This window comes from Pelobates fuscus, chromosome 3, assembly GCF_036172605.1.
Source record: "Pelobates fuscus isolate aPelFus1 chromosome 3, aPelFus1.pri, whole genome shotgun sequence".
NCBI classification, from domain to species: Eukaryota; Metazoa; Chordata; class Amphibia; order Anura; family Pelobatidae; genus Pelobates; species Pelobates fuscus.
In genome coordinates this window covers 297,923,428-297,951,207 of record NC_086319.1, presented here as the reverse complement: position 1 = coordinate 297,951,207, position 27,780 = coordinate 297,923,428, and the positions used below count along the sequence as shown (strand labels likewise).

Sequence of the window (27,780 nt, the reverse complement as noted above, 5' to 3'; positions counted from 1 at the left end):
CCTATAATCTTGTGTTTTGGGATTTACACTATGCCAGATCACCGATGGCACAGAGACAAGCATTCCTTCAAGTACATTTAGACCATATTCCTTGTTCCATTTGCTGTAACACTCACTCACCCAGGGACTGTTGAATGTAATCCAGTGTTTCACTCTGTCCCCGAACTTCTCAAAGCACAGGTTAGCGTAATCGTTAAAGTATGTGACCATACTGACATTCTGCCAGCCACTAAATTTTTCCTGCAGGTTCTGCAATGGCCAAAATTCAAACACAACAGAGAAGAATGAATACGAATATAAAAGATCTGGAACTAGACCTTTCCGGGACTAAAGCAATAATTGAAATGACATAGTGACGCTTGTTCTTGAACCCCCAGTTTCTATGTTCGTATGTACTTCAATCAATATTTTAAATTGTGTTGCTTGGTAATTGTTACCATAGCTACATTACCGATAATTACGACTGTAGCAAGATATTTTTAAAGATTAAAATAATGCTGAAAGCAGCATTAACACACTGAAACAAATATTGTGATTGTCTTAACAGCAAAGACTTAATAATCCTTGTCTTTATTTGCCAAAATATTCTCATCTGTCACTAATAGTTCTTCTCTTACTTATTATCATTTATATAGTGCCATATTCTGTAGCACTTTACAATATTAAAAAGAGGCAATAAAAGCACAAGTAATAAACAAAACAAAATAATCCCGAGAGAACAATACAGGGATTATTCTACTCTAATGATCCTAAACTCTAACCTGATATTCAGGTGGCCTTTTATTACATGGTTCCTGTACATACCTGTGGCAGATCCCAGTGATATAAGGTAATCACAGGAACAACCCTATTTTCCAAAAGGACGTTAATTAAATCATTGTAATATTGAATCCCTTTTTCATTGACATACTCAGCTGTGGAGAGAAATAAAGAGAATGTTAACATCCCTAATCTACAACTGTTTGTGTGCATCCTCCCACACTATGTTGTTATGTAGAAGAAGTATGTAACAGGATAACAAGTTGGCGGACAAGTTCCCGCCAAAATTGTAAATAGACCCTGGAATGAGATCACACACCGTGTGATGTGCAGTGTATGAAAGCACTTGGCTTGCGGCCATGTTAGTAATCTGTGGCCTGATCCCTCTCACAGCTTCCATATGGTAATCATACAGCATAAAAGGGTAGATCGTGCCATTGACATTCATCCAAAACATGTTGGAGATGGACAGGGAGAGGAAACACATTCAGAAGATGATGAGGTCACAGGTGGAATCAAGCTACCTGATTTAAATCCACCCTCTCAATCAGGGGTAGACAGCCCTAGCACTCCAGTTGTTGTGGAGTGTATCTACCACTATGTTTTGGCCGCATTATGGCTGTAAGAACATTATGGAAGCATACCCCCAACATTGGATTTCCAGGAAGTGGAACGCTGGAGGTAAAGGAATCATGCCAGCCTGGCATCAATGCCAACCAGGCTGCCTGTCAGTCATTCAGGTCGGCCCAGTGTAGGCACGCTATTCTTGTTGGGGACAGTTCCCTGATGTCTCTAAAAGAGGGACAGTAGAGAATTAAGCTGGGACAGTGGGACCGGAAAATCGATACGGTTAGGAGGCCTGTGGGAAATGTAGTCCACAACATCTGGATTGCAATAGGTTTCCTACCCCGCTGCTTTACATCATGAGTAGGCTACATCCACTTATCATCTCTGAAGATGCCTTTCACCTGCGAGTTATCTTCTGCAGCTTCTGTGTTGGCAGTGGCTGCCTACCCTTGACATTTCTTGACGAGTGTGAAATGTGAATGTGTGTAAAAGGTCCATGTAATATTGTTATTACATGGTTTTAGTTTTAACCTAGTCCCCATGTTATTATTAGTGTGTGCTCTTTGTTTTGAACAACTACGTCATATATGTCAAGTTCTAAGCAACTGCCTTCCACAAATGATTTACTGTAGTGGCATTGCTTCATTCTGGCACTGAAGAGAGAGGAACAAGCATGTTTTTGTATAAGCAATGTAAAATACTTTGATTATAATAGAAGCATGTAACACTTAACTAATTTTACTATTGACGAATGAGACATTTGGAATTTTAATACTGTATTTCTTGCTATAATTCTGGTTAATTTATCTTGGAAAGATATAATGCTGTTTTGTTTAATCAGCTTCCAATTAATAATGTGTTTAATTATGATCCAGCTTAATGGTGTTTTGTGTCCATTTAACTCATGTTTAACAAGCATCTAACACCTGTCGTCTAAGTGTGAGCCTGACCTGTTTTGTTTCTCTTTTGTAAATAATACATGGTAAGCCAAATGGAGTGATATATGATGCCTAGAACACGATGAACCAGGCTTAATCCATATTATTCATGCTCTTACCACGGACGCCTGTAGGAATAATGCGAGGCCAAGAGATGGAAAGACGATAATGAGAAACGTTCAGTTCCTTCAGCAGCGCCAGATCATCCTGCAAGATAAAGCCGTGTAGGAAGTGCATATTACCCTAGAATTCATCTTTCAAAGAACCAAGTCCTACTGCATTTATTGCATGCTCTGCTGTCCCTCTTTAAGCTCAGAATGTTAATATATATGATTTTTAGTAAATTCACAGGAAGAAAGGTCACAGCAATAAGAATTGCAACGTTGGTATATGTTTTCAGGAAATTGTTTGTGTAAATAACATGGAGTGCTCTTCTACCCCTTAACTTATCTGTATTCTAATATCAGCTAGCTAAAACATTAGTGTCCCACTATAATATTTTGGGCAGCATATGGAGGGGAAATGTGGGGCAGTTATCAGTGCATGGCAAGAAGACCAATGAACACCACCCTCACCTTGACCTTGTAGTACCCATCACAGGCAGAATTTCCTGTCTGGTTCATAAACACTCTCCCCTTCTTGTGAGTGAAAACATCCCAGATGCTCTTCCCTTTGCCATCCATATCCCATGCTCCTTCAGTTTGGTATGCAGAGCTTCCTACACCCCACATGAATGCTGGAGAAGACAGAGAGAGAGAGAGAGAGCGAGAGAGAGACAGAAAATATTAATAGATATGAGAATTCATCACGGACAGTCTATGTGATTCAGGCCACTTCTTGGTAAAAGGGATGTTGGTCACCTTAACCATTATAGGCGTCTGAAATATTGAAAGAGACACTATAGTCAGCAGAACAACTACAGCTTAATGTATTTAAGGCATTTTCATGCCTTAGAAAATGAAGTGTTTACATTGCTTCATAAGGACATCTCCAGTGGCATTCACTCAGTTGCTTCCTGGGTCAGTGTTGACGTTGAGCTAAACATTCCCCATAGTGATGCACTGATTCAATGCATCTCTATGAGGAGATGTTGATTGGCCCAGGTGGAGTTTTGAAAAAAATTCTAAATTGATGATTTTAGCCAATCCAATCCTTTCCTATAGGAGGCATTAGATTGGCTGAGGTTGTCAATTCTGATGATCTCAGCCAAGGGGGGCAGAGCCAAATGCAGATGGATCCCCGCAGCGCTGGAATAAGGGTTAGTTTTAACTGTATTTAAGGTGGGCAGGTGTGGGTCGGGTAGCTAAATAGTGTTTTTAACAGTATAGGGTCAGGAATACATGTGTGTATTCCTGACCTTATAGTGTTCCTTTAATTTTTTTTTTTTTATGTATTTATAAAGTATCTGACAAGGAAGAATACTATTGCATGTCCATGAATAGAATTAAGAAGACATTCTGCTATTCTATGCTTTATCAAGTAGACCTTCATCCTTCAACAAGAATTACTACCCATAGCTCTCTGGCCAAGGACTTTGAAACATATAGATCAGGTGTAGGCAACTCTCGGCACTCCAGATGTTGTGCACTAAATCTCCCATTTGATTTGCCAGCATTACCACTGTAAGAGCATTATGGGAGATGTAGTCCACAACTTCTGGAGTGCCAAAGGTTGCCTACTCCTAATGTAGATCATCGACCAGGTAGGACTACATGACGGTTTTACTGTTGGCTGATCACAATGGTGGGGTTCTCTCTCCTACATGTTTTCAGGTAATTTGAGAACTACAGAAAAACTTATTGTAGACTATGTTACGCTGATTGCTTTCAAGATAGTCAATTATATATTTGTGATCTATATTTATTAAAAAGCAAATACCAATTCTCTTACTCCGATACTTCATATATGACAGGTTTTATGTTTATGTTGCATGATGTTTGGACTGTGGTTGTTGCAAAAAATGTTCTGCAGCTTCATCTCTTTGTCTCTCTTTCAAAAGGATGTGAGATAGGTTAAAATGCAAGCCTATGGAAATGTGTGTTAATGTGAAACAGATCTGCTATGGGCAGCTTCTCTATTGATTTGAAATAGTGACTAAAATATCACGTGACCAATTGAATGGAAGTTGCCAGTAGGCACACATGTTCCCTAATCCTCCCATTCAAATGAATGGGGGGCCAGGGGTTGGTTACATAGTGCTAGCCCAGCTAGTTAATGTGTAATACTGAGGACTTAGGAACCTTATTGGATCAAACCCAAGTAGTTATAATTATCATTAAATTAAGGGATGTGTACCTACTTGTCAAGATATACTTACTGGGTGGGAATTTGCCATAATAAAACGATCCTCTGTCAGTTTGTGTCCACTGGAAATCGCTTTCTTCCTGTATACAAAATGCCACTGAGAGAACTTGGAGAACCCAAAGGAAAAAGCCCAGCATTCTGCAGTGGTAGCAACAGATCCTTCACACTATCTGGATTGAAAGACAGTGAGAGACATTGCAAAGTGTACCATCATGGAATGTTGGTGAAAGTAACTTCACAGAATTGTGTTTGGAGATATCTGACATACCGTATATAGGAGGGGTTGCAATACAGTGTAGCAACAGTTCTTGTAAAGAACATGTAGATTTTGTAACCGGACAACATGTGGAAAAAATGATGGTATTCGCACAAAGCTCTCGTGACATTATGGCAGCATCAGGATTTGCTGAGACCTTTTTAGCAACTTTCTGGTATGGTGAGAATTCAACAAAGAAACTTCTCGGATTTTTCAGGAATTGCAGAAACTTTCAAAGTGGGTATCTTTTCTAACTTATTTATTTTTATTTCAGAATACTAAACATAGGTATCACTTATATCCTGGAGTATTCATTTGAAGCAGAATGGACACTACTCACTAACTAAAATATAGGTATGGCTTGTGGTTTTAAAAACAATAATAAAAACACAGCCAGAGCATGCCATGTAAATTAATTTAACCCTTATAGCAGCATGGAAGGAATATGCAAATGTGTACGCACCCATACTGTACTCCCTTCAGATGAATTTGCATGAACGCCCCAAAGCCTCATGTAGAGATAATGTTGCCCAGAAGTGCCATGAAGGTAAGTGTATCTTTTACTTACTGTTGCAGCACTACTAACCCAGTAAGCAATTCATTAACATTTACTGGGAATAAGAAATAACAGTTCTGCTTAAATACATGAGTGAACTGTCTATTATGGTTGAGATTGTGAAAACATTCCAACAACATGCAGTATGCTTGAATAGTATCACAAGATCCTTGGATTAAAAGCATAAAAGCGACAGAAAATTACAGGTTGATTGGATGACAATCACCTTACAAATGTTTATACAAAATAGTCGAGATGGAAAAATCACAACCTCCAGTTTGAGATTATTTTTGGTATTTTGCTGTTTTGGCTTAACTTTTTTTTCAATGCACATAGCTCACTCATGAATAAACCCCTTTGTGACAATAACAGTTCGGAAATAGTGGATATTTGCCGTAAATCCAGGTTTAGCCTCAAACCCGCACCTACCGTGGTGACGTCCATGACATTCCAGAGAGAAGATTAAATCCCTCCAACTCGACTCGCTGAGCTTGGAGCATGCAATCTGAAATACAACACAGACGTCACTAAGATCTGGAGGATCACAGAGAGCATAGGACAAGCAAATCAGGCACTGGGTTTTAATTCCCAAATGCTCTTTTCAGTAACTAAAAATGTTTGAGCATTGCATCCACATTAAACACATATAATAACTTCTCAAATAAGATGGTCTGACATTCTGCATCACAAAGACCCATTGTAGGGTCGAAACATTGCTGTGTACTTGCTTCCAATAAATTTGTCTTGCTGAGCTTTTTAGTACCTGAACCTTTTTCTCTTTCTTGGATGCAAAATTCTGCTTCACAGGCAAAAAAAAAGCTACACAATCACAAAAATTACTGCATTTATCTACTTTTAGTAAAATAGATTTACAGTGGGAAATACATGAGCAAATAGAGAAGAGTTAGCACCTTTTTGGCTAAATACGTATATTCAGAGTGCTAGCTTTATGGCCACTCAGGTTTATTTTTAAGTCACACATTACAAACGCCAAACATTCTCTGAATCAAAACTTCTCTAACTGACCACCAAGTTGTTTCAAGGCAGTCCTCAGATTGGTGCACAAAATTTAGCCGTCAATAGCCGTTAATGTTATATGGAGAAGTTGGTTAACCACCAGCTTTTTCTGCCCACATTTGCAATTTGTTTTCATTTGATGACAATCCAGTATATTAAACCACACAAAGTGAGAAGAATTGCTTTGGGTTCATCCTAATTGTAAAAGTGGTCCAGAAACCACCTCGCTGTCTCAGAAACAAATACAAGCTAGAGGTTATAATCTAAAGAAAATCCAACTTACCTACGTAGGTCACAAATTTCTTCCTACTGCCTTCACCAAAAAGTCAGGGGGAACGAATATGCCAGTGACAACCCCAGAGAAGAATCTAGTTCAGCAGATCTCCAAATGCAGCAAAAAAACAACAAACAAAACAGAACTATCCAGGCAAGCGAAAATACGCTGAGAGACGCAGAACAAAGAGCAAAGCCAGCTGGGGGTGCGGGGGGAGTTTAGACAATGTATGTAAAGCATTGGGGCACAAACCTTCTGAACAGATTTTTGTTGGCCCTCAACAAAAAAATTCAGGGAGGACCTTGAGGTATTTTGTGAACAGTTTATTCAAAAACAGAATGCACATTTCAAAGTTTTGTACTAACTTTTAAAAATATTTTTCTGGAATTACGAAGAGTTGAGCAAAAACGTAACATTAGTAAATTTGAAAAAAATATTTTTGAAAGTTAGTTGTCATGTCAACAAATTTTGCTATTTAGCACACCTGAGACATCTTGGGCCAGTGCTAGGTCCTTTCTATAATTTAATTGGTATACTTTTGGCAAACAGTTATCATTAAAAAAAAAAAAGTCTAAGATGGCATTGCTGGTTATCCGAATTTAAAACTCAAATGACAACTGTCGCCTTAAAGCTATTATTGATATAGTAATACTTATATAAAATAATGAAAGGAAATCGATAAAAAAATAAAATAAAAATAATGTATGTGTAAAAAAAAAAAAGTAACGTGCGGTTGGGGCACTGCGGTCTGATATCTAACCAGCAACAGAATTCACAGCACAACCTATTCCTTCATGAGTCAGTAAGTGGTGACACAGTTTCTCACATGCGACTGAGCTTTCTGATGCGACCTTGCATAGTAACTGCCTGTCTTCTGGCCTACTTGTGGTGTTGGTTGAGTCCTGGTTGATGTCTTCCTAACACACCCTAGGCAACTGATTGACTTACTGTTTAGTCATGATTTATGTTATTCTTCCCAATGCATATTCCTGTTTTGTCTCTTTACTCCAACCTCTCAAACCCAGTGGTATTAAAGTTCTATTCCTACCATGCCAGTAATTTACATAGGCATAAATAGACCAAGCATGTTCCTATAGCATATTGTCTTAATCTGCTTCACTATGCCATCCGTTTACATAGTATGTTATACTTACCATTTCTGTTTTCTTGCAACTGACATACCACGTCTGAGTAACCTATTGGAAAATGTGCAGGTCTGAACTATGCCATGCTGATACCCTTGTTGAAATACTAATACTTCTACGCACTGTTGTGGCATTGAATGCATGATTGTCAACCTTTTCCACAAACAAAATAAAGAATTTAAAAAAAAAAAAAAAAAGAGAGAGAAAAACTCCTGCCAGGATCCTTCAGCCATATATGTGCAGCTTTGGTTGGACAGTGTCTCTATGGTCTTCCCTGCTTCACTACCTGCACAGAAGCAGGGAAAATCATAGAGACTGTTGGTTTTCAAACACTATCTAACCAAAGGTGCAAATCCCAAGAGTCTGGATACATTTGTGCCATATTGGACCAAGACCTATGATTTTTGGTTAAAGCACCTTGAAACAGCCCTTAACAGCATGCAAATGAGTACAAATTGAGTTAACTGTTGCAGAACAAAGCACTGAATATGCCCATTTCTTATGAGGCACAAAGTTATGTGGGCAAGTAAAGGGACACTCCAGGAACCCAGACCACTTCTGCCCATTGGAGTAGTCTGGGTGCCAACTCCCACTACCGTTAACCCTGCAACTGTAATTTTATAACAGGACAGGAGGCTTCATATTTTGCATAATCTTTCTTTACTAAAACTCCAGCAGCACAGGTTTAACAATAAAGTTTAGTGAAAAAAACATTGCCATAGGGTATAAAAGGCCCTTCCTCTTGCATCATTTCCTCTTTCTTTGCTGCTCCAGTCAGACAGGTCAGAGTATTTTATTCTCTGCTACTGAATTTACATTTACTCTGTCAGAGTGTCCTTTCTCTGATCATACTTACTATTGAATTTACATTTACACTGTCAGAGCTTCTTTTCTCTGCTCATTCTTACTACTGAATTTACATTTACTCTGTCAGAGTGTCCTTTCTCTGCTCATTCCTACTATGGAATTCACATTTACTCTGTCAGAGTTTCCTTTCTCTGCTCATTCTTACTATGGAATTTACATTTACTCTGTCAGAGTTTCCTTTCTCTGCTCATTCTTACTATGGAATTTACATTTACCCTGTCAGAGCTTCTTTTCTCTGCTCATACTTACTGTTGAATTTACATTTACTCTGTCAGAGCTTCCTTTCTCTGCTTATTCTTACTATGGAATTTATATTTACTCTGTCAGAATCTTGTATTCTCTGCCCATTCTTACTATGTAATATATATTTACTCTGTCAGAATCTTGTTTTCTCTGCCCATTCTTACTATGGTTTTACATTCACACTGGGTTTGATGGATTGTCTCTATATTTGATTATCACTATTTATTTTCTTAAATTTTTCCCTTTCTCCCCTATATCCCCACCTGTACTACCTTTGCTTCCCTCTCACTATCTCCCTGTCATTCATTTCGCGATCGCGGCAAGTTACCAAGATCGCGCTTATCAAACCAGGGACTGGGGCATTGGTTAGGGTCAGCGGGAGGGGGAGTGTGGGAATCCGCGTTACCGGCATTAAGATTTGCACGCGAACGGCGGCCATTTTGGGTATCGCAGACTGCGAGATCCAGGGCGGCCAGTCACCTTCCCAGACCGTGATTCACACGGTCTGGAATGCTCTCATTTCTCCTACAGGGTTTTTCAATGCCTGTCAGGAGCTGTGATATACATAGCACCATGTGTATATGTGTGTATATATATGTGTATGTATGTATGTATGTACATATATGTGTATGTATATATGTATGTGTGTATATATATATATATATATATATATATATATATGTATGTATGTGTATATATAGATGTTTCACAATGTATTTCATGCATTAGGTTAGCTCAATGGGCTAATACACTAGCAGTACACTGTCCATATCTTATGGTTCACAGGCTCTATCCCCACTGAAGTAGATAAAATAGGAATCACCTATTTGGGTAACCAGAGAATGGGTTCACAATTTTATATCTTGTGATCTATTAATTTCTGTGTATTTTTCGTATCCACGCTGGCGGGCCGCAACTGCTAGCCGCGCTGTCGTTTTGGCGCGAACGGCGGCCATCTTAGATCTCGCACCTGCGAGACCCACGACTGCCATTTGCGCCCCTAGCGGTTATGACTCACACGTTGGATATGTATAGTTAAGTATTTCCATTAAACAATAATTTACTGTGGAACATTGCTGATAACAAACTGCACTGTACATTAACCATTACACTGCTGCAGAGTGTCTATACAGAGGTGACCCCTCTCAGTTGGGGGTGAACCCCACTCACGCTCCTGCCAATACCATAACAGGAGTGACCCCCCATGCTGGGTGACCCCCAAGAGGAGCCATACAGCACTTGGTGCAGGATTTATTCAGGGGTGACCCCCCATAGGCTCAAAGAGACACAGTGCACGCAGGTTCAACACCCTGCCATACACTAACAAAATGACTCTATGCAGTGAATATCGGACACCCACACTACGACTGGGGTGATCCACGCACCTCCTTACCAAGGAATGAGGAAATTGCAAATGTACAGGCTCCACAATTCATATATTGTTGGGTGAACCCCAAACCAAACAGGCCCTCCACCCTTGACGGGTGCGGCCCACTTATACGACCGCTCATCCCGGTCGCACAGAGGGTGACCCCCTCTTCAGGCCACTCGACCCCTTGCGACCTGAGGGTCTCGGGTCAGATAACACTGGTCAGGCCAGTCATTAGTGGAAGCCGACTGTACTACTACTCATGTACTTCAGTACCTGACATTCTCCTGTCTTTCAGAGAGAGGAATACTCCACTACTTCATGTTGAGTGACTCACCACAATCACCACCATCTGACTTCCAGTCAATGAAAAATTCGGCGGTGGCTGCCTCAGTGGAGAAGGCTATTGCCACTGGTGCAGATCCCGAAAACAGACACCGACACCGCAACGGCCACTGAAACGGAAGACACTGACTTCCTTAGAGAAGTCCCCAGAATAAAACTATCCAAACGTTATTTTCTGTGCACTTTATTATTGGGGCGACCCCCCTTACTACTGGGGTGACCTCCACACTCAAAGATGTGCATTCACCAATGGATTACTGTGCACTTTTTTATTGGGGTGACCCCTTTATAGGAGGCGACCCCCACAGGCTCAAGTGTCACAGTGCAAGTAGGCTCATCCCCTGCTATACAATTAAGAGTCACAGTACAAGCAGGCTCATCCCCTGCTATATCATTAAGAGTCACAGTGCAAGCAGGCTTATCCCCTGCTACATCATTAAGAGTCACAGTGCAAGCAGGCTCATCCCCTGCTATACAATTAAGAGTCACAGTGCAAGCAGGCTTATCCCCTGCTATACAATTAAGAGTCACAGTGCAAGCAGGCTTATCCCCTGCTACATCATTAAGAGTCACAGTGCAAGCAGGCTCATCCCCTGCTATACAATTAAGAGTCACAGTGCAAGCAGGCTCATCCCCTGCTATACAATTAAGAGTCACAGTACAAGCAGGCTCACCCCCTGCTATATCATTAAGAGTCACAGTGCAAGCAGGCTCATCCCCTGCTATATCATTAAGAGTCAGAGTGCACGCAGGCTCACCCCCTGCTATATCATATGTATATATGACTCTATGCATGGTACCCACAATACGACTAGGGTGATCCACATACTCCTCACTGAGGAAGGGGAAAAATTTTGCAGTAATCAGGCTCCAACACTCGTCTGCGGACTTCTGTGCACTTTATTATTGGGATGAACCCCTTTACTACTGGGGTTATTCCCCCACTCGCAGATGCGCATTCCACATGGAACTATGGCCGGAGGTGCTCTAGGTGTCCTAACACATTTACACATGTACCTAGTCCATATATATAGATATATATACTCAACAGACGGAAAGGTCAACAGACGACCTCTCACTCAAGACTTTCAGCCTAGGTTAATTGCAGTGGCAACCTCAATGCAGACAACAATAGGCTGGGTCAGGGTCTTGCAGAGACTGAACCATGGTACCCCATCTGCCTATGAATTCACGAGCTACTAGGCCCGGGGCCAAGCACCTATATACAAAGGACAAGTGCAAGTATTCCATCACGGACCCTCCAAATAATTACATCAAGCCTGGGAACAGAACCTCGATGTGCCGGAAAGTTATCCAAACAACATATTAAGGAAATCTCCGGAGACTCCACGGATTTGACCGCTGCACGGTCAGTCAACACACAGAGATCGACGAAATGGGGGTTGCCAGGCCTTCATCCACGATCCATACAATTGTAGCCACAAAACCGAGGAAAAGGAGACTGTGTGTTCGACTCCGGGTCGCACGCCCTCACTCACTTCACCCCAACAACAGAATATTACTGAGAAACAGCTATACTCTTAAATTTCTCCGGTTTTAACGCTCTCATGGTGTAACCATGGGCAGCGGTCTACCTTGTAATGAAATAAGGAAGCTACCTCTACTCGAGTAGGTAGGTTAGATTACTCCGGATGGCCGAAGGATAGGACATAGGATTCCTCTATACTCCTGGGCTGAACGTCCCAGTAGGGTAACTTAGCTCCATGAACTAATGCTTAATCTGGATACCTGGTTGACCATTGGGGGTCGAAGTCCACATCTTCCAATACCACCCCTCTACGGGTACTGGAGGACCACAAATATCACATATGAGGAAACTTACTTCTTTCCAAGAAGCGCTGGGCATTCGCTCCAGACGTCACTGATTAACTCGGGGATAATTTTATGCTCACAGTAGTCGGGAGACTACCATTCTGGCACCATCCTACAGCTTCCCCACACCTAGGTGGGTTCAATAATTAGGATTGGACGGACACATACCCGTCCAGGATAGTCACACCAGGGACCATTTGTCCATTTTGTTTTTTCATCGACGGGACCAAACAAATCAATTCACATGTCTATCATTAAGGTACGACCCATGGTACCCAAGAAACTTTTATAACCGGTCATGGCGCCCTTTGCCACAAGGGAATCCACTACCTCACCTATCTAGACTACAAGACGTTACTTACTACACACGTAATCGACAATCAGTCTCTAGGGCTGGAAGGCTCGCTGCACATACCCCTACCAGAGAACCATGATCTGGAGAAGAGACGGCCGGCGTCGAGATTACCGACAAACTACAGCTAGCCTGGGACAGATCCGATCGTTGTATTCTCCTACATTTGGACAATATCTCGGCAACCGACTACACAAAACACCTGGACAGAGTCTGGTATCGGACTCTAATAATATCGGAGGACATTTACCATGACTAGGGTTCCCTCAGAAGATTACCTATATCATGAACTGGGTTTCGTGACAACGGGACTCCTTGGTCACCATCGCATCACGGAGATCTGGGTGACACGCACCTCGCCACTACAGCAGAATCGAAGGGGCTCCTGATCCTATTGACTCCATTCTGGGCTATCCACTGCCCTCCCGCTGTCTCCCATTTTACGGACAACCCACAAGATACCATCGGAGACTTTGGCGGCTCATACTCCACGACAGGACTTTTTGTATGCTGTGAGGCGTCATACGCTCCAGAACCAGTATCGGAATACACTCGGTTATGGGTCTTAGTTGTGGTTCTCTCTATTCCTACGGGTTTGTCCTATGGATTTGGATACTCACTCCAACTAACCCTCGAGGAATCTCACAATCGAGACAGCCTCTCTCTCTCCCTTTGTATGCTATACCTTTCACACCAGTTATGGCCACCACCTTACCGAGTGGGCACGTTGACCATTGCTCATATGGTTGCGGTGATCGATTGGTTATCAGTCATTCGAGTCATGGATGCGTCTTAGACATCCACGACGCATCTTCCTTCGCCGATGTTCATTGGCCGAGTCACGAGAAGAGAATTTCAGGGTGTTCTACTTCCTCGGACTCTTCACACATCCTGTGTTGTTCCATAGCGTTAAAAATGCAAAATATGAAGCCTCCTGTCCTGTTATAAAATTGTAGATTATGCTAGCGCAGTGTACCTATAATCTTAATTTTATTAAGGACAGGAGGCGAGTATTTTCCCACCCTGCTTTTTCCCTCCCTAATTATCATTCCTTGGGTTGTACTTCAATAAAAGATTTGAATTCAGGGGGTGTGGTTATCTCTTTATTATGTGGTTTATTTCATATCACATCTTGAAATTACGACTGCTATCTGTTATGATTTCCTAATACATACAATTTGACTATATTAATGTCTCTCATAGCTACCTATTTCGGTTAAAATATTCTTGTCTCATCTGATAAATTCCTTTTACGTAAAGTACTACGGAATAAACTGGCGTTTTATAAACAGTAATATTGATTATGCTAATAATAATAATAATGAGGACAAACAGTTCATTTCCAAATCCCTTTCACGTCTTTTGTTTCTTTTCAGTTTGATTCTTCTTCATGGATCAATACATGGGATCGTCTTTGAACTCTACGACAATCTTCCAGTCGGGATTTGGATCATTTACAGTCTGATTCTTCGTCGTTATCATTATTTATTGTAATAGCAGGATATGTTTATGATTATCTCGCACCAAAGAAAGAGGAAATGATGCAAGAGGAAGGGCCTTTTATACCCTATGGCAATGTTTTTTTCACTAAACTTTATTGTTAAACCTGTGCTGCTGGAGTTTTAGTAAAGAAAGATTATGCAAAATACTCGCCTCCTGTCCTTAATAAAATTAAGATTATAGGTACACTGCGCTAGCATAATCTACAATTATTGCAGTTTTTTATAAACTGCAATAATTACCTTCCAGGATTAACTCCACCTCTAGACAGCCACTAGAGGGCACTTCCTGCTTCATAGCAAAGATTTTCTTTGCTAGAGCGTCGCTGGACGTCCTTACGCTGTGTGAGGACCTCCAGCGTCGATCAATTCGCCATAGGAAAGCATTGAAAATCATTTTCAATGCTTTCCTATGGGGAGACCTAATGCACGAGCGTGGCATTGCCGCGCATGCGCATTAGGTTTCCTCAGCCGGCGGGCAGGATCAGTCTCGCCCACCGGCTGACGTAATTACTGTGAGGAGCGACGCCCTTCAGCTACCTGGGATGGGAGGTGGGAGGGAGAGGGTACTTGCAGTGCCAGGAAAACGGATTGTTTTCCTGGCACTGGAGTTTCCCTTTAACCCCTTAACGACCAAACTTCTGAAATAAAAGGGAATCATGACATGTCACACATGTCATGTGTCCTTAAGGGGTTAATTCCTCTATTGCAATTGTTTCTGACAAAAAGCATCGGTGGACTATTGCTCATTTGTGGGATGGAAGTTGGTAAATAAAAACATTGCTTTGACCTTATCCAGGGCTAAATAGCATTATACAGCTGAAAAATATAAAATATACACAATTTATTGTCAAAATCATGAGATTGCCTTTCTTACGCCAATACTAACATTGCTAGTGATAATATCTAACCAGATTCTGTTACAAGGTAAAACATGTTTTTATAAGCACCAATCAGCCATGTCTGGTTTCCCAAACCTTTCTCAGATTGCTTCCTGTGTGCTCTTAGGTCCAATATGTCTTCACACCTACCCATTTGCCTCGTGTTCAGACCTCACCCATTAGGCACTGAATATTATTTATTCTGCTCAGCCAGGTTTGGTGTACTTTTGTACTATTGTTCAATAGCATATTACATAACCCGTGTACTGCTTTTCCACATTAGCAATAATGTAACGTATACTTTTTTATATTGTGCCATCACTAATAACTATGTTTGTAGAATCCTGTTCATATCTTTAATTTATATAAATGCATAAAATGGGCATTAGAGTGTGTAACCAGAGAAAATTAACATGCAAACTTAGAAATTAAGGTACAAAATGCACTACTTTGCTCAAGAAATAACTAGGTTTCCTGGCTAATCATGGCAGCATCACTTATGGGTAGCTCCTCCCTTAGCAGTCACAGGACAGGAATTAATTAGATTGATAGGTATAAAGAGTCCCTCCTCCCCTTACACCACAGTCTTTTTTCCTGTCCTTAGCAAGTTCTACAGGACTTTTTACTTTTTATGGCCACCTTCCTGCGTTTGTCGTGGGTTCGTTCCAAATGAAGTTCAGCCTCTCTTCATTTGAAGGCCCCAGTAAACAGCCTGCATGAGCAGGACTAACTGGGTCAGGTTCCGTGTAAGTACTGAACCGCTGCGTGGGATTTAGGTGTTCTGAGGGAGACACTGGTTTTCTATTTGTCTGATGGGGTTGGTCTTCCTTAAAAATTCCCCTTGTTATCAGCTTGCCCCTCTTAAATTGGGGTCCAAAATCCCCCCCCCCCCGCACCTATTTCTGGCAGTTCTTTGAATCCATACTATGGGGCCCTGGAGTGGTCCTACCTGTGGTTTGGTGTGTTGTCTGGTTCCCTGTGGGGTCTCCTGGATTTGTGGCTTTGCCTTCTGGCCCATGGGGCTATTCCCCGACTGCCTGGGGGTTCGGGCGTCGCAGGCTGGGACACAGTTTGCGTTCCAGCAGACAGGCTGGTGCTCGCGGCCGGATCCGGCGAACCCGGAAGTGATTTTCATTGGCCGCGAGCGTTTGGAACGCACGGCGTGCGTTCCAGCGGTCTGCGCATGCGCGGACCGGATGGTTTCCCCGGCTCTATTTAACCTGGCAGATTCTGACAGTCTGATTGTGCGCTGCATCAGCTGTTCGAGCGATCTCGTTCCTGGCTCCCCTGCAGTTCGCCCTTTGCTGTTTCTTGGCTGCCTGGAGGAATTTTGTGTCTTATAAGGTAGGATTCCTGATAATTCTTGTTTAAGGTTTGAGTGTTTATTTATTTTATTTTTCTCTCTCTGCTGGTCAGTCTGCTCTGACCTTTTGGTTAGGTATTGTGTGTTGAATTTCCCTTTGGTTCTCCTTTGTAGTATGGATTCCCCCTCTGCCTCTGCAAGATCCCTCTCTAGAAAACATAGGTGAGCCATTCAGTTTTTCTATTGGGGGGGGTTGTTAAAAAGAGTGCCAAACTAAGCCTGTAATATATGTCATATATGGCTTTATTTCAGCCCCAGCAAGCATCTGGATTCCCCAGCGAGGAAATCAAGGGAAAAGTCCAATAAATGCATTAATTGCTCATCGCCTGCTCCACCTGGAAGGAACCTCTGCAGGGAATGCTTGTCGGAGGCGGCTAATGTCCCCAGTAAGACTTCACCGCAGGATGACCTTAAGCTCTGGATTTCCCGTGCAATTGCTGAGGGCTTTAAGTCTACCACGGGATGTGGTGGCCCTCCTAAGAGACGCAGAGCGGAACCTCAGTCTTCCAGCTCTGAGGAGGATCCGGACCTGTGGGAGGTCTCTGATGAGGGGGAGGAGGAGGCTGACTATGCATCCAGGTCTCTGGACTCTAAATCTGTAGATCGGCTTATTACCCTCCTCAGAGACACTCTTAGCCTCACGGAAGAAAAGTCTGAATTGAGAGAGGCTGACAGGTTTTTTGAGGACTTGAAACCTAATAGACCGACGTTCCCAGTGCATTCCTCTATAAAGGACATGATCCTTCAGGAGTGGAATAAGCCGGAGAGGAAGTCCACCTTGAAAAACAAATTCACAAGGACTTATCCTTATTCTACCATGGACTGCTGCCTTTGGAATTCGGTTCCCAAGGTTGATGCCGCAGTGATCCATATGGCTAAAAAGACCACGCTTCCTATAAACTCCATGGCATACCTAAGAGAACCTATGGAAAAGCGTATGGATGGTGACCTAATTAAAGCCTATCTGGCGCTAGGCTCCGCCCTTCATCCGGCAGTGGCGCTGACCACTCTCTCCAGGGCCTTACGAGTTTGGCTCGCTAATTTGGAGGAAGATATTGGTCAAGGTGTCCGTAGAGAACATCTCCTGGGAAGTCTCAAGGATTTGAGCCTTGCTACTGAATTTTGCTCTGAAGCCTCCCTGGACATCACTCGCATGATTGCCAAAGGTATGGCCCTATCGGTGGCCTCCAGAAGGGCCTTATGGCTTCATTCCTGGGGGGCGGACTATGCCTCCAAAGCGTCCTTGTGTGGTCTCCCGTTCCAAGGGGACCTCCTGTTTGGTAAGATCCTGGAGGATGCCATTCAGAAAGCGGCTGATGGGAAAAAAGCGTTTCTTCCACAAGTCAGCAGAAAGAGTTTTTCCTCCTCCTGGAAAACCAGGCGATTTAAGGATCGGTCCTTTCGGGACAGTAGAAGCTACAAGCCCGGAAGGGAGTATTCCAGGAACTCTTCATGGAAGTCCTTCTCTCACTCCTCTTCCAATAAGGCTTCCAGAGGTAGAGGTGCCAGGACCTCCGGGAAGACCTTCTGAAGGTCCTTGGGCCCATCCGGGTACGGTGGGTGGAAGACTGCAGTTCTTTTACCCGGTGTGGGCCGCAAATGTCACAGACGAGTGGGTCACCTCAATCATAAAAGAAGGCTACAGGATAGAATTTTCCTCTCGTCCACGTGCTGCCCAGTTCAGAAAATCAAAAGTGTCAGAAGGTGTCAAACGAAGGGCCATGAGGACTTGCATTTCCACTCTGTTGGGACAGAAGGTGTTGGAGGCAGTCCCTTCTCACGAAAGGTTCCAGGGGATGTATTCCACTGTGTTTTTGGCCCCAAAGCCCCAGGGAAAGTGGCGTCTCATCCTGAACCTAAAAGGAGTGAACGCCTTTCTAGACGTAAGGACATTCAAAATGGAATCCTTACAGACTATCCTAAAGTGCGTAAAACCAGGAGATTGGATGACCTCCATAGACTTAAAAGACGCCTACTACCAAATCCCTGTAAACAGCAATCACATGCAGTTTCTTCGGTTCTGGGCTTTAGGAAGACATTTCCAGTTCCGAGGGCTTCCGTTTGGTCTCAGCTTAGCGCCAAGGACTTTCTCGAAGGTCCTTGTCTCTCTGATTGCCGTCATAAGGATGAGAGGTATCGAGATATTCCATTACCTGGACGACATACTCATCGTAGGGCCTTCACAAGGAATAGTGGAGCATCATACATTAATGGCAATGAACATCCTGCAAGATCACGGGTGGCTTCTCAACATAGAAAAAAGCTCCCTGATTCCATCTCAGACCATCGTGTTCCTCGGAGCGGTGATAAATACCATTTCTGCTCGTGTGTTTTTGTCTCCAGAGAGGGTCATGAAGTTACAAGACAAAGTCAAGAAGCTCCAGGTTCTCGAAAGGGCCTCGGCAAGGGAAGTCATGAGTCTCCTGGGTTCTTTGACGTCTACGATAGGTTTGGTGAAGTGGGCCCAATGGAAGTTTCGCCCTGTACAGAGTTGTTTTCTTCTCCAGTTCGACAGAGAAAAAACGGATTGGGATCAGAAAATTTCTCTGCCCCTGCCAGTAAGAAGAGAGTTGGACTGGTGGAGGAACGGGAAGAACCTAGCAAAGGGTTTTCCCTTGGAAGAACCTCCGTGGACCGTTATTACGACGGATGCCAGTTCTTCTGGTTGGGGTGCCCACCTCGATTCCTCATGGACTCAGGGGTGGTGGACTCGAGAAGAAAGTCGGCTCCACTCGAACCTAAGAGAACTGCGAGCTGTTTCCAAGGCCATTCAGGTGTTCCTTCCGAAGATCAGGAATTCCTGGGTGTTGATCAAGACGGACAACCGAGCGGTGGCCTCTTATGTAAACAACCAGGGAGGCACAAGGAGCAAGCGGCTCTTAAAAGAGCTAGCTCCTCTAATGGTGATGGCCATGACCTATCTCCAGGGACTGAAGGCTATCTATCTCCCAGGCTCGGAGAACGTAGCGGCGGATTTTCTCAGCAGATCAGAAATTCTCCCGGGAGAATGGAAACTTCACCAGTCAGTTTTTGCTTGGATCACCCGTCGGTGGGGCATGCCCCAGATCGACCTGATGGCCTCGTTCAGGAATCGCCAGGTGGAGAATTACTTCTCCCTCCACCCAGAGAGTCAGGCACTGGGCCAGGATGCTCTATCTCTTCCTTGGTCGTTCGATCTGGGGTATGCGTTCCCTCCCCTACCCATGATACCCAGGTTCCTGAGAAAAGTTTGGGCAGAAGGGAAGAAGGTTATTGCCGTAATCCCGATTTGGCCTCGAAGGCCGTGGTTTCCCCTACTGTCAACGCTGAGCCAGGAACAGCCTCGGCCCCTGCCTGTTTTGAAGGATCTGCTAACGCAGGGTCCAATATCCCATCCTCATCCGGAACGCCTCAAATTGGGGGTGTGGGTCTTGAAAAAGAAAGACTTCAACAATTAGGCCTTTCAGAAGCAGTGGTCAATACCCTCTTACACTCAAGGAAGGCTTCTACGTCCTCATGCTACCATAGAATCTGGGATGTGTTTCAGGAATGGGCTTCGGCCAAGCGAGTTGACTTCATACGCCCTCGCAACACTGAAATCTTGGAGTTCCTGCAAGAAGGTCTGGATAAGGGTCTTAGCATCAGCACTCTTAAAGTTCAGTCTTCGGCCCTGTCAGCTTTGTGCAACACCTCTTGGTCATCAGACCCATTGATCTCCAGGTTCTTCAAGGCAGCTTTCAAGTTGAGACCACCTTCGAGATCCACTACCCCTCCTTGGGACCTTCCGCTTGTTCTCGACTACCTGTCTGAGGATCTATTCGTTCCTCTTGAGAATTTGGATGCTGTCCTCCTAACTTACAAAACATTGTTCTTAGTAGCAATTACTTCCGCTAGGAGAATTTCAGAGATCAAGGCCTTCTCCACCCTGCCTTCTTGTCTCCAATTCTACCACAATAGTGTGTGCCTGAAACCTAATCCAGCATTTCTGCCTAAAGTGGTCTCTCGTTTCCATCTATCTCAAGAGGTGGTCCTGCCATCCTTCTACCCCAATCCTTCTTCACCAGAGGAGATCAAGTGGCATCGTTTGGATGTTATGAACTGCCTGTCTGTGTACCTTGAACGTTCTGCTCCTTACAGGAAAACTCACCAGCTTTTCGTTTTGCCTTCAGGGGCCAGGAGAGGTGAGGCAGCCTCTCTATCTACATTAAAGCGTTGGATTGCTCTTGTAATCAGAAAGGCTTATCTCAATAAAGATTGCTCTCCTCCACTGAAGATAAAGGCTCATTCAACCAGAGCATTGTCAACTTCCTGGGCTAATTGGGCAGAGGTTCCATACGATGACATTTGCAAGGCAGCCACCTGGTCTTCCCCGATGACGTTCATGAAACACTACAAACTTGATGTGGATGCTCCTTCCACCTCATTTGGGAAGAGTGTCTTGTCTACGGTTTCTTTGTCCCGTTGATATTAAATTCAGTCATAGCATATTAATTTGTTCTGTGTGTTTTATCATAATTTTATTCCCACCCTAATTTTGTGAGCTTGGGTATTACCCATAAGTGATGCTGCCATGATTAGCCAGGAATAGAGAAAATTTATGCCAAACTTACCGTAATTTTCTTTTCCTGGCTATTTCTCATGGCAGCATCAGGGTTCCCGCCCATTTTTTATTTTCAGCTTTATAATTGGACTGTGGTGTAAGGGGAGGAGGGACTCTTTATACCTATCAGTCTAATTAATTAATCTAATTAATTCCTGTCCTGTGACTGCTAAGGGAGGAGCTACCCATAAGTGATGCTGCCATGAGAAATAGCCAGGAAAAGAAAATTACGGTAAGTTTGGCATAAATTTTCTCTATTTATATAGTCGTGAATAAATCCTCAAAAACATGACAAGCTAACCCAACTCACGCAAAGTGCTCAAACAGAAAAAACACCTAACACACCCTTTGGATAAATCTATTATTATTATTCCAGTTTTCAAATAAATAAACAGTCTTTTCGCAGTGCCCTGGGTAGGTTGGTGCTGTGTTATAAATGGGTAACGGAGACGTGTATCTTCTGCCTTATCTGTGTAGTGGTAGAACAGCCAGGCTGTAGGTGCCAGCCTGCTCGAGAGATCCCTTTTTTACATCCTTCAAAACCTGTGGGAGGACACTTAAAGACTCGCTGCAGTATAACCACTATAAAATGCTTTAGTGGTTATGGTTGTTAGTGACCCTTTAATATATGATTTGGCAATTATTTTATCTGAAATATTTCAATGCACCACTAGGGGGCACAATTGTTACAGCAGTTAACCCTGGATGACTAATGAAGTTACAGTAGCAAAGTCATAAACCACGCTTATTAGACAGGAACATGCTGTAACATCCAGACATTATCCTGCACCACAGGACACCGCACAGACTTAACAAAACATCACATAAGATCATGCAGCTTGTTTCACTCTGTCACAACAAGCAGCATGAAGTACCGATTACTGTAGTGAGCCAACCCAGGAGAAAAGCCTTTGTATATCATTTTATTGAACTAGCTCAAAAGTCCTTTTCTAGACAAAGTTTAAGAGCTTTTGGACATTTCTGTCTCTTCAAAACCGCCTAAAAGACGTTAGGAATGAATGATTGCATGAGAGCCTTTCATTCACAGCTCTGGAGATGAACGTGGTAATGCCCATAGCTGGGTACAATGGTAATTTGAGAAGTTTCCATGTGCGTTAGGGTCATTGGCCTTCCATAAAAGATTGCCGAACACAGAATAGTCTTTTCGACACACTTCATGTTCTGTTGAAATGAAGAGGCAAACGTGATTTGATTGATTAGAAATTGATTAGAAATGAAACCACTTTTCCTTCTCATATGGGTCTCTGGTAGATATTGTCTCAATAAAATATATTCTTATACATTCTGGAGGTACATCAAGACCAACCAATTCAGAATCTTCTTCTTCTGCGTTTGGGTTCCAATCAATAACCAGGCCTATTAGAGATATCATAAAGGTTCTTAGTGAATTGGAAGGATAAGTTTAACCCCTTAAGGACCAAACTTCTGGAATAAAAGGGAATCATGACGTGTCAGACACGTCATGTGTCCTTAAGGGGTTAAGAACACTGCTCTAGTTGAACAAAAACACGTCAGGTGCCTATTGGTACAAAATGTTAATGAGTTCCCTGCACCCCCTCTACCCCTCAAAAAAGGAGATAAAGTGAATGGAAGGGAGGCGAGAGTAGGAGATAGTCGCCTCGAGAAGAGAGTATACAATTTAACACTTTTTAAATGCATTTCCAGGCTCCTACAGCAATAATATTGTGTAATGCCAAACATTTAAAGGGTTACTCCAAGCACTAAACTACTTCAATGATCAGGTCAGGGTACCACTGGCATCATTACCACTACAGTTGGATGTAGTAGTTATGATGCTTGGAATAATCCTTTAAACAAAGTCTGCTTATCAAAAGTTTAGAGTAGGTTCTTTATCTGTGCGTCTAAGATTTTGATACCGGAGAAACTGACGGAAGCAAAGCACAGAGAGATGGACACAGGTTTCTTCAGGAAGGAAGAGATTCTTTATTGGATCACCGATCGGGACTCAGAGGGACTAGCGTCACCAAAATACCACAAGTTCTGAGCCCCGGACAATAGTGCAGGCTCCTTATATAGGCATATAACTCCTCCCATATTAAGCTCCACCCGCACATTCTCTTAACCAATCAACACAAATAAGAATTAACTTCCTGTTTGACCGCATGGCTTGTCCAGCACAATGGAGGAGGGGAATACTATATCCTGTATTCTTGCACATGCTCCGTACACTACTGATCGTATCTTGCCTCGTGCAACCAACTGATCGATACGTCAGCATATGCACGTACACATGCCACGTGGTAATCTCGGCCTACTAAATTTATTTTTACCGAGATTCCACCACATTCCCCCCTTTGATGCCTCTTGATATTTTACAATTACTTGAGGCATCACATAACCTTAGTTTTGCTTACACCGCAAGTTACCTTGAACCAGACCAGACTTATCTTATGATGTGAATCTTTTAACACTCATCTTCCTGCATTGGTTCTCCTTGATCTAGAGCCTTATACTTATATATCGCCATTATCTGTGCAGCAGCCTTCCTCTCTGCTATACTTCCTATCAGGCTTTGCACAGACCTAACTACTAAGGGTATAAGACACGGTAGGAGTAGACACAACAGTAAAATCAGTAGGACTCCACCTACCACTGCCTTAAGCCCTCCAAACCACTCATACCAGCTACCAAACCAACTACTTGGATTATACCCTTTCCATACCTGAGTAGGCACATGCGCTAGTTTAACCATATGGCTAGTAAGCTCAGCTATTGCTTGCCCTTCGTCATCTATTTGAAGACAGCAATTGCTCAGGTTAAACTTCCCACATACACATCCCTCTACTGCCAAAAGGTAATCCAAGGCTAATCTATTCTGGTATACTGCTGTCCTCATCCTGGTATTATGTTTCACTAGGAGATTGAGCGCTTGTGATGTTTCATTAGTGATAATCTCAACCACCGCCTGTAATCTTATAATGCGGTTGAGCATATAAATAGGGGTTCTATAACCAAAGGTACCATCTTCTGCCCACGTGGCTGGCCCATAATAATCTATGATACGCTGGGGAGGCCATTCATTATCTTCCCAGGTGCCTATCTCTAAGGGTCCCCTTTTCTTCCTATGATTCACATCATACACTTTAACACCTAAAGTCTCACCTGTTTCAATCGGTAACAAGAAGAAGGATGGTTTGAGCATACCCAACACACATGCCCCTTCCCAGTCCTGTGGCAACTCCGAATAGGCTTTCTTACCACAGATCCAGTACAAATTTGCTGGGGCTCTCCAGGTAGATGTGATGGATAAATCAAACCACACATCCTTTAAACTGGCATATCTAGCAAACGGGTTAGATGGTTCTGAGACATTTGAAGCCGACCACCAAGTTGTATTTTTTGTATCATCATCATAAGCTTTTTGCCCTAGACAAGTTAATTCTCCTACAGAAGTATTATACATTATTCCTTTCCTTGCTATGCAAACATAACCTATGATGGAGGTCTTTAATCTCCACTCAGATTTACCTCTAACACTCAAATGATAATCGGCTTGTGTAGATATTAGTTGGTCAACTGCCTCAGAACCGGACATTACCTCCTTTGCTTCCCAAGGCCATTGGTCTCCCATGTTAGTACCTCCACACACATAGCAGTTGGTAACATTAAGACTACCGGCAATACTTTCGGCTAAATCTATGAACAGGTTTTTAGCGTTATGGGGGATCTTATTATCTATACTCATCTCTTCATAAAAGGAATGGTATACTTGATGAGTCTGGGAGGATACCGTATCAGTCTCTATTCCTATAAACAATAATGTCCCAGGATCTAAACCCGTCCCGTATATCTGAAACCCAAATAAATTTCCATACTTATCTAGGAACTTGTCGGGGTTATTAATAAGTATATGGACTGGGTTGCATTCCATAGACTTACAATAAGGGCTAGTCGGCAACTTAGTCACTATCATGTCTTTATCTACTGTCTGTCCCCAAGTCGCCCACCCCACACAAGACCAATATGGGCAAAAGTTATAGTCTTTATTTGGGCATCTAGGACTTACATATTTATTTTTACTACTGGGACAAATATATTTATCATTAGACCCATACGTCCTCTCCCATCTAAGATCCCCACATACATTCCACGGTTTTCTACCACTTGATATCGCCTTACATGCATCAAATAGCAGAACACCCGAAGAATATACGGATTCTAACACCGTCTTATTAATTAGGGTCCCCCGAGGATCTCCATTCCTGAGAGTCAACCAAATTGTACGAGGTTGATACTCTGGACTGAAGCACTTAGGTTCTCCTACTCCTAAATGGCACACACTATAGTCTATATTTAGGTATCTACATCTTGATACCTCTCCTTTACATTCGTATTGTGAATGCCAAATTAGGGTTTGGGAAATATGGTTACCTGTTCTCGTAGTCTTAATGCATACCTCACAGCTAGGAGTGTCGGTACCTCTACCTTCCTGAATATAAAAACACATGTAAATAAACACAATCAAAAGCACATCTTTCGCCGTCATCCTCAGTCTTCGTCCGTGCGATGGAACCTCAGCTTCCAGGATGTGAGGGCTGCAGGGAATGGAGTTCTGCTCGTCTTCACAGGTGTCCCTTCGAGACTTTCCTGGCTTATACACTATGTGTTGGTAAGCGGACAGGCTTTATTATGGCCTTCTCACTCACACCTGTAACAATAAAATTTGTAATCCACAATAATTCCTCGTTACTCCGACTGAGTAGTGCGTTTCAACCGGATCTTGCAGGGATTCTCTGGATCTGCTGTAACTTGCCAAGAATCGACTGCTGCTGGTTTAACCCTGGAGTGATGTATCCACGGAGTCACTTCGGCTACTTTTATCGCTGTAGGGGTAGACAAAAGAACAACATAAGGACCTCTCCACTTGGGCCCTAACGGTACATTATTCCACTCTTTAATCCACACTTGGTCTCCTGGATGATAACTATGAACAGGGGGATAAATATTCACAGGTAATCTATCTTGTACCCATTTCTGTACCTCCTCCATAGTCTTACCCAACTCTACAACCTGCTGCCGGGTAATTCCTTCTCCCAACTGACTCAAATCCCCCCTTAAGTTACCAAGTACGGGAGGTGGTCGCCCATACATAATTTCAAAAGGAGAGAGGCCCATCCTTCTGGTAGGGGTACTGCGGATTCGCAATAGAGCTATAGGTAAGAGAACGTTCCACTTAAGTTGGGTTTCCTGACACATTTTAGCCAACTGGTTCTTAATAGTTCTATTCATTCTCTCTACCTTACCAGAACTCTGGGGTCTATATGCGGTATGAAGCCTCCACTTTATACCAAGCATATGAGTCAGTTGTTGTAGGCACTGATGAACAAAAGCTGGACCATTGTCCGATCCTATAGAACAGGGTAGTCCATATCGGGGTATTATTTCTCGTAGCAGGAATCTCACAACTTCTCCTGCTTTCTCTGTACGAGTAGGACATGCTTCTACCCAGCCTGAATAGGTGCACACAATTACCAACAGGTAACGATGTCCACCCGATTTAGGCATCACTGTAAAGTCTATTTGTAGATCGGACATGGGGAGTCCCCCCATAAACTGGACTCCTGGTGGCTTTACTGGTCCTTGTCTTGCATTATTCTTAGCACACGTTACACATCTGCGTACAATGGCCTGAGTCAAGTTGGACAATCTTGGTATGTAGAAATGTTTCCTGAGAGATTCTTCTGTACTGTCTCTCCCAGAATGTGTCCCGTTATGATAGTTCTGGACAATTTCTACTGCTAGTGATGCTGGTATAACTATTCTTCCATCTTCTAGCTGATACCACTTGTTCTCCAAATACTTTCCCGGTTCAGTCTTTAACCACTCCTCTTCTTGAGTTGTATAAACTGGAGTCCATTGAGACAGTGGGGTTGGTATTAGAGCAGCTATATGCCCCACATACTCCTGTCTTCCTGATTCAGCAGCACGCTTAGCTGCACTATCTGCCATCCGATTTCCTTTGGTTACATCACCATCTCCTCTCAGATGCGCTCGACAATGTATAATAGCGACTTCTTTCGGCTCCCACACTGCTTCCAATAGTTGTAGGATTTCGGCTGCGTATTTGATTTCTTTGCCTTCTGAATTCAGTAGTCCTCTTTCTTTATACAAAGCTCCGTGGGCATGAGTGGTTAAAAACGCATACTTAGAGTCCGTATAGATATTTACTCTTAAACCTTCAGCCAATTGTAACGCTCGTGTTAGTGCTATTAATTCTGCCTTTTGTGCTGATGTTCCTTTTGCCAGTGGCCGAGCTTCTATCACCTTGTCTATTGTTGTTACTGCATATCCTGCATAGCGGATCCCTTCTTTCACATAACTACTGCCGTCAGTGTAATATTGAACATCGGGGTTCTGGATGGGAAAATCACGAAGATCTGGTCTACTTGAAAATACTTCATCCATTACTTCCAAACAATCATGTTGACTTTCAGTAGGTTGCGGCAAAAGGGTAGCTGGATTTAAGGTGTTTACAGTCTCTAAATGCACTCTTGGGTTTTCACACAACATTGCTTGATACTTGGTCATACGGCTGTTACTAAACCAATGATTTCCTTTGTAATCCAACAACGTCTGTACTGCATGTGGGAC

The 27,780-nt window shown here is 43.0% G+C and overlaps 1 protein-coding gene and 1 long non-coding RNA gene across 4 annotated transcripts in view; both read right to left on the bottom strand.

The window, feature by feature from the left end:
• The window catches only part of LCTL (lactase like), a 30,522-nt gene extending 23,684 nt beyond the window's left edge, over positions 1-6,838 (bottom strand). Inside the window, exons 1-7 of one of the 3 annotated variants that reach the window (XM_063448750.1) lie at positions 6,681-6,838; positions 5,810-5,885; positions 4,582-4,738; positions 2,840-3,000; positions 2,384-2,471; positions 805-914; positions 121-249 (exon numbers count right to left, since the gene is read on the bottom strand). In XM_063448750.1, coding sequence (XP_063304820.1) covers positions 121-249; positions 805-914; positions 2,384-2,471; positions 2,840-3,000; positions 4,582-4,705 — 612 coding nt within the window. In that variant the 5' untranslated portion in view covers positions 4,706-4,738; positions 5,810-5,885; positions 6,681-6,838. The remainder of the gene's footprint in view (positions 1-120; positions 250-804; positions 915-2,383; positions 2,472-2,839; positions 3,001-4,581; positions 4,739-5,809; positions 5,886-6,680) is intronic. The other 2 variants (XM_063448749.1, XM_063448751.1) reach the window with 2 other exon arrangements.
• The window catches only part of LOC134603105 (uncharacterized), a 741,779-nt gene that overhangs the window by 73,809 nt on the left and 640,190 nt on the right, over positions 1-27,780 (bottom strand). The gene's annotated exons all lie outside the window — the stretch shown is intronic.